Here is a 7,315-nt window from a genome sequence, read left to right on the forward strand (position 1 = left end):
TATATATATATATATGATTATTATATATAGCCCTACCTAGTCTTCACTACATGAAATGAACTAGTTATATCCCATATTTCTTCTCACTCTTCTCTCTAAAATCTTAATTTCTCTCTCATTTCGTCCATCCACCTCATATTGTGAGAGCAAAATTTCACACTTTTCCTACTTACAACTTCCATCAAAGATTGTGCTTATCTAGATAAGCAACTTATCTTGAAACAAGGCCCGCCGGCCCGCGTTTAATATAAAAAATTCAACCGCGTTTTCGGATAAGTTGCTGAAACGTGTTTTCCAAACAGTGAGGTGACGTTTTGAAAACGCCGCTCGCACTTATAAGTTACCCCAAACAGGTCCTTACTCATCATATTTTCACACCATCGCTCTTTGTTGATTAACTGTCATCTTTATTTCATCACCTCCATGTCCCATTGGGTCAGATTCTTTGGTTTTCTCCCTTCACCGGTTTTCCACGTAAAAATTTCTGGTATCACTGCTAGTTGTTTTCTCTCTTATGAGTGTGTGTTAAATATTTATACAATGCTAAAACAATAATCTACTACCCTACTGTTGTGAATCTTCTAGCACACATTAATAATTATTAATATTGCAGCAAGTATATTTATGTTAAAAAATTGTTTTATGATAATAAGTTTGTCATTCAAAAATCATTTCAATTATTACAAATTAATCATTTGAAATTTAAGTTATCAACCACGTATTCGCATGTAAAAATATTTCGCATGAACTTTGTTGTTTCATGTGTTTCTTACTAATCTAATCCTTGCTAATATTTTTCTCACCACAGAAATGCTACTACAAGCTTCTATAACTGAATGGAACTTAGCTCTTCGGTCGATTATCAAAATTAAGGTAACTTTTAAGAAGATTTTATATATGAATTTATTTGAATAAGTATTATCTCCATACAATGTTTGACAACTATTTAGGATTTGTGTGGGATCAATTTTGTTTTAAAATTTAATTTTTATTTTTAATTTATTTTTAACAACATGTTCATTTAATCTATTATATATATATTTTTATTTTTTATTTTTAAAGATAAATAAATTTATTTTTGAATTATTCGATCCAATTTGTTGATATTTTGAGTGTTTTTATAAATCATCATAATGTATTTTAGCTTATCGAATATATTTTTAACAAATCAAAATAGAGATAGAATAAAATAAAAATAAAAATAAAATAAAATGATTCCAAATGTCTACTAGGATCTTGATTGTTTTCATTTGACTGAATCATGGGCATAGTAGTATTTTGTCCAATTAAAGCAGCTGGCATGCACATCACTATTTTTTTTCACTACAATTAGTTTAAGCAAGCAATAATAACAGCATAATTGTTTGATTTGAAAAAGTTATAATAGAAATAGTTATAAGAAATGATGATGAAAAGGTTGAGAAATTCGAATGACTTGTTTTGTCTCGCTTGCTTGGTTGCAATAAAAATTTGTAAAGTTTATTTTTCTCTTAATTTATCTGATAAGAAATTAAATTCTTTTTATTTTCTTTCAAGGAGTGAAGGAGAAGAGCAAATGCATAAAGATGATATACTATTTATTTTTAATTATTTTAGATTAAAAATGAGTGAAAAAAGTATCAATAAGAGGGATTGACAAATGTACCTCATAATTCTTATGTATTTACATTTCTAACTAATATATTTTTATATTTGCATCAATATACAACACTAAAAAATTTTAAAATTATATTAAAAATATCACTATCATAAACTCCTAAAAGTGAAATACTTTCCATGTATAAAGTTGTCAGCATCAAACTTTCAGATGTTGTATTTATAAATGCAATGAATTTGTGTGTATTGTATGTAAATTTCTCGTAATAATCAAATTATCTATTAATTTGGTTGAACCAACTACCCTTCGTTCCCCAAAACCCTTCATAACTGAGAACCAATTAGGGCTATCAAAAAAAAGCTAGTTGTTTGCGAACATCTAGTGTTCGACTCGTTCGTTAAGTAAATGAGTTGAACACGAATAAGTTTTTAAAGCTCGAATTATAAACGAGCCGAACATGAACAACGCTTTATTCGCTCGTGTTCAGCTCGAAATAAAAAAAAATATAATTATTTTTATAATAATATATTATGTATATGATTTATATAACAATATATTGCATATATTTATATTTAAATTTAAATCATGATACCTTGTGTAGTAACGTGGTTAGTGTGTTCTTTTGCATACATTTGGTTCATTTTCTAATCTAATAATTTACCTCTATCTTTTTCAATTTAATTTTAAAGAGCTAATTTTGAGCTGAACACGAACAGAACACAAACATGAATATTTAAATCGAGCCGAACACGAACACACTATACACGAGCAGATTTCATACACGAACAGTTTCAAACAAGCTGAATAGGGGCCTTCACAGCCCTAAAACCAATTGGCGACATATGTGAAAACTAAAGCAACGATGAAAAACCAATTCATTCAACAATTCTTAATAAAAAAATAAAACTTCAAAGCCGGCAATCTCTTACCTGTTCCATTAAGCGCCGGAGAAGAAGAAGACAGAGCCTGAAACAACGACAAATCGAAAAGGGCTATTGTATCGTAGGTCACGATGCAGCTCGTAGACACGGATCCTCCCCCAAGCATTTTAGTCCAACCGGTCTTTTCATAACTTATGAGCCCGACGCTGAGACACCGCTGACAAGCCTCGGAGGACAGATCCATGGTGCACCAAGCCATCCCGTAAATATCCCCATTCATATCGCTCGTCCTCACGCCCGCCGCGATTCTCACCACACTCTTCATAGCCTCCAACAACAGCCCTTCCAATAGATCCACCACATGCTGGCTGTAATGCACCTCATTCTCAGCGATTTCTTCCTTATGCAAGTTTTCGTAATTCGGGTTTCCCAGCGAAGAAGAGAAGTAATGGTCGTCGTAGCGGAGAACACAATATTCGTTGCGCACGAAGGCAGATTTTTTTCCGGGGCAATTGTTGTTCATGGCCAAGCCAGCAGCGCGCATGAGGCAGTTGGTGCAGATGGCAGCGGACTTGTCGGGGCGACATTGAGCGAGGCCGTAGATGGTCTGGTTCTCGGTCCCGACGATGTAGTCTTCAAAGAAGAGGTTTTCGGTTTTCGGAGTGGTGGAGATAAGGCGGGCTACAAGGAATTCGAGTTTCTTGGCATAGAGGCTAGCGGAGATGTAGTTTTCGCCGGAGTGGCAGGAGACGAATAAGGGGTCGACGGCGGAAATAAGAGATGGTGTTGTGATTAGGTTTGAGATTAGGAAGGAAAGAAAAGAGATGTGAAATGTGGAGGGGTTTGTCATGGCTTGTGGAAAAATAATGGTAAAAATTAGTTTTTGAGGATTATAAAGGCTTTTTGTTGGGGGAAAATGATGGGAATAATAAAAAAAAAGGATTAGGTTGCCTTGTTCAACAAACAGGTTACATAAAATATTACTGAATAAAGCTTAGTGCTGTAAAATGCTTTAATTAAAAGTTATTTCTAACCTTTTTGATTGTTGCACAATGAATTAAAATGTCCATCTTATGATATTTTAAAAAACTTTCTAAAAATTGCACTAAGAGATATTTTATTAAATTATAAAATATTTTTTTAAGTGAATGAATGGCATTCAATGATAATGTTTAGTGACACAATTTATCTGTGTATTTGCGTTTCGAAGTCCTATGAGTCAAGTGGGCCCCATCGTAATGTTGAAAATGATGGAAACTACTTGCACACGACGTCTCACCATTGGACTCTGAATGCATTTGGAGTCCTGATGTAATATTTTCTCATGTATTTGAGGGAATTATGTGGTAATCCAAATGGATTTAAGGAAATCCTAAATCAACATTTTCAACATGATCTACCCCTTCTAGTATAATTGCACTGCATGATGAAGACCTCGTGCATTATATTTAACGATATCTTGTTCAAGATACCCCCTCCCAAGTTGATCCTAAAAAAAGAAATGAACAGCAGCCTCTATTAAATATGTGAGACAACGGAGGATGAGTACGTCAATATCGAATAAGATTGAATTTACTAATGTGAAAGAGAGTGGTTCGCATAGAATTTGAGGAGTCAATAGATGATAATATAATTCATTGAATATAGATGATATGGTGATTAATTTAGAGATGATAATTATGGATTTATGGTGAAACTGTGCTAGGAATGGTCATGTGGTAAGCTGCTGCAACTTAGCAAGATCGTGGCAAAGTCCACTAAATGTGATTAAAGATCTTCAGAATTTCATTTGATAGATCGACATAAACATAATTATCTCAGCATCTACAAACATCTAATACGAAGCCATGATTAATCATCAAAATTTTTTAGCACTTTTTAAGAAAATTGTTTGAATATGTATTTTGTGAAAGTGTTTAGTTAACTTGTATTGTGTTTCTCAATTTTTAATTTTGTTAAATTTTAGTTTTTAATTATTCAAGATTGTTTGTTTTATTGGATATATTTGTCAAATGATGTTATTATTATGCGTAATGTTTATCCATTATGCTCAACACTATCGATAATTTTCCTTCTTCCAACATAAATTTTGAGGCATGATACGAATCTCTACAATTTTTGGAGAAAGAAATGTTCAAACTTTAATTAAAAATATCCCGAGCTTTGATTTTAAAAAACTTATAGTCAAATTGACCGGTTTGACAAAACATACCTAGCAATATAAAAATTGATTCAATCAAAATAAAAATTAGATCAAGCCATTAAACTGCTTTTGAAAGTTTTCAATGCATAATATAAAAGTCAAATAGATTTCAAAGCTGACATACTTATAGTCAAATCGAACGACTCGACAAGAAGAATCCAAGAAGTCTAAGATCGCTCAATTCTAACGTCATTATGAGACTTAAATGTCCACAAAATTTCATCTACTTGAGAGAATCTCTCTTGATCGTTCAATGGAATGGTCCAAATTCCTTCCATGCTTGTAATATGGACTCTTTAAATAGAGTTATAGCTTTCCCTTGAAAAAGGTAATACATAGCCTGAGCTAGAAGAGGGAAAGAAACTAGAGAAGAGAGCTGAAGTTCAGTATTCTACAATGAAGGTCCGATGAATGTTTAATGCTCCTACAGCTAACAACCACTATTTGCTGGTCACCGTTGACTACCATCGACCATCACCTTCTTTCTGTGATAAAATGCATTGCGAAGTAACAATCATTGTTGAGTCACAAAGTAACCTACTAGGAAGTTTATCATCCTAAACGTCGTGCCAACCCTCGAGACAGTGTACTGAAGTTTAATTAATTAAGCATTTTTTAGGGGCATAGTGGATTTCAATTTCTCGTGTACAAAGGAGAGAAGAAGAGCATTCCAAAGTATTCTGAAGTGTGGAATGACTTGAGTGTCGTGTAATTCATATATTTCTCTTCATTTTCTTCACAGTGGATTTCTTGGAGAGTGTGGCTCAGTGGTTTTTTCCCTTTCTCGAGTATTTTCATGTTAAATCGTGTGTTTTCTATGGTTGCCTTATTTTGTGCACTTTTGTTCAAAGTATTGTTTTGTATCTCTTGAACCTATTTTCATGGTTTGATCATAGCCCCACAATAACATACCACGGGTTGTTGTTTCAAACTGCAATCAAATCATCCATTCACACTTGAAACAATTTGAATAATGTAATAAAAAGTTGTGGCTATTTTTTGCTCTCGTCATTTTGTTACCGGTATCAATATTGCAACAAGTGTATTTATGTCAAAAATTTCTTTCGCGATGATAAATTTGTCATTCAGCAACCATTTCAATGATCACAAATCATTTTAAATTTAAGTTTCGAAATACTTTTCATATAAAAAATTAAAATAAAAAAATAAACAAATAAATAAAAATTATAGAGCTGGTGACCACTTACCAGTTCGATCAACCGCCGGAGCAGGAGAAATGTCCTGGATCAGCGAGCGGTCGAAGAAGATATAATTATTATAAGTTACGATGCAGCTCAAAGTCATGGATCCTCCTCCAAGCGAATAAAGCCCATGATTTCCTCCGTAATTCTTCAACCCCTCGCCCAAACACTCGTAACAATCGTCCGGCGCCAGATCCATCGTGCACCAAACCAAACCATATATATCACCATTCATATCATTCGTCTTCACCCCCGCCCCAATCCTCAGCGCATTATTCTTCGCCTCCAGCATCAGCCCTTCCAACAGCTCCCCCACCTGCTGCCCGTACTCCGCCGGGTTGGCAGCCACATCCTGCCGATACAAATTGTTGTAATCCCGATTTTCGCGCACAGAAGCGATGTCTTGGTCGTCGTAGCGCAGAACACAGTATTCGTTGCGCACCGAGACAGATTTCTTTCCCCGGCATGTCTCGTTCAAGGACAAAGCAGCAGCGCGGTTGAGGCAGTCGGCGCAGATTGCGGCGGACTTGTCGGGGCGGCATTGAGCGAGGCCGAAGGCGGTCTGCTTCTGGACGAAGCCAGCGGTGTCCTTGAAGAAGAGTTTTTGGGTTTTGGGAGTGGTGGAGATGAGGTTGGATAGGAGGAGTTGGAGGTTCGTGGCATAGAGGCTAGCTGAGGTGTAGTTTTCGGCGGAGGGGCAGGAGATGTATAAGGGGTCGTCGGCTGTGATGGGAGGCGGTGTGGTGAGGATGTGTGAGATTATGAAAAGAAGTGAGGGGATGCGGAACGAGGACTGAGTTGTCATGAGCTGTCGCATGGTGTGTACAATGACTTTTGGGGGGTTTTAAAAGGACGTTTCGGGGGAATCATGTTGGGAGTGAGAAAATAAATAGAGGAACGATTCTGATGACTTGTTCTTGGGGAAATTTCAGGAGAGATTATTGCGTGCGGACACCGCCGCATGCATCTCTGCATGCGGTGTTCGATCCTGGCCGTAGATCACGGTGATCTACGGTCAGGATTATTTCCGTTTTTAAAAAAAATTAATAAAAAATTTTAGGTGGGGCCCACCGAAATACATCAGGACCGTGCGGACGCCGATCCGCATGGAATAATTTTTCAAATTTCAGTGTCGGAATTGCATCCAATATAATATATAAAATAGGGGGATTTTCATGCCTACATTTAAAATTCACTTATTTACCCATCAAACGCGTTGAAGCTGTTATTTGTGGTTGGAACACTTAAATTATCACGACTTACTGAGGGACTGATTGGGGTGAAATGATGGTCATAAAGCTGTCGTAAAAAAAACTTTTTTTTTATAAAGTTATATATATATATGTATATGTATATGTATATCTATATGTATATCTATATGTATATGTATATCTATATGTATATGTGTATAATGTGTGTGTGTATATATATA

General features: G+C 35.3%; 1 protein-coding gene across 3 annotated transcripts in view; it reads right to left on the reverse strand.

Annotated features, from left to right (window-relative positions):
* LOC110030068 (cysteine-rich receptor-like protein kinase 15) overlaps window positions 1-6,716 on the reverse strand; it is a 10,049-nt gene extending 3,333 nt beyond the window's left edge. For 2 of the 3 annotated variants that reach the window (XM_020732611.1, XM_020732612.1), the window contains exon 1: window positions 5,890-6,716. In XM_020732611.1, the coding sequence (XP_020588270.1) occupies window positions 5,890-6,700 (811 nt within the window). In that variant the 5' untranslated portion in view covers window positions 6,701-6,716. Of the gene's footprint in view, window positions 1-2,526; window positions 3,419-5,889 lie in introns of those variants that run through there. The other variant, XM_020732613.1, reaches the window with a different exon arrangement.
* Window positions 6,717-7,315: the final 599 nt, after the last annotated feature.

The sequence above is a fragment of the Phalaenopsis equestris genome, unplaced genomic scaffold, assembly GCF_001263595.1.
Source record: "Phalaenopsis equestris unplaced genomic scaffold, ASM126359v1 Scaffold000646, whole genome shotgun sequence".
Classification (NCBI taxonomy): domain Eukaryota; kingdom Viridiplantae; phylum Streptophyta; class Magnoliopsida; order Asparagales; family Orchidaceae; genus Phalaenopsis; species Phalaenopsis equestris.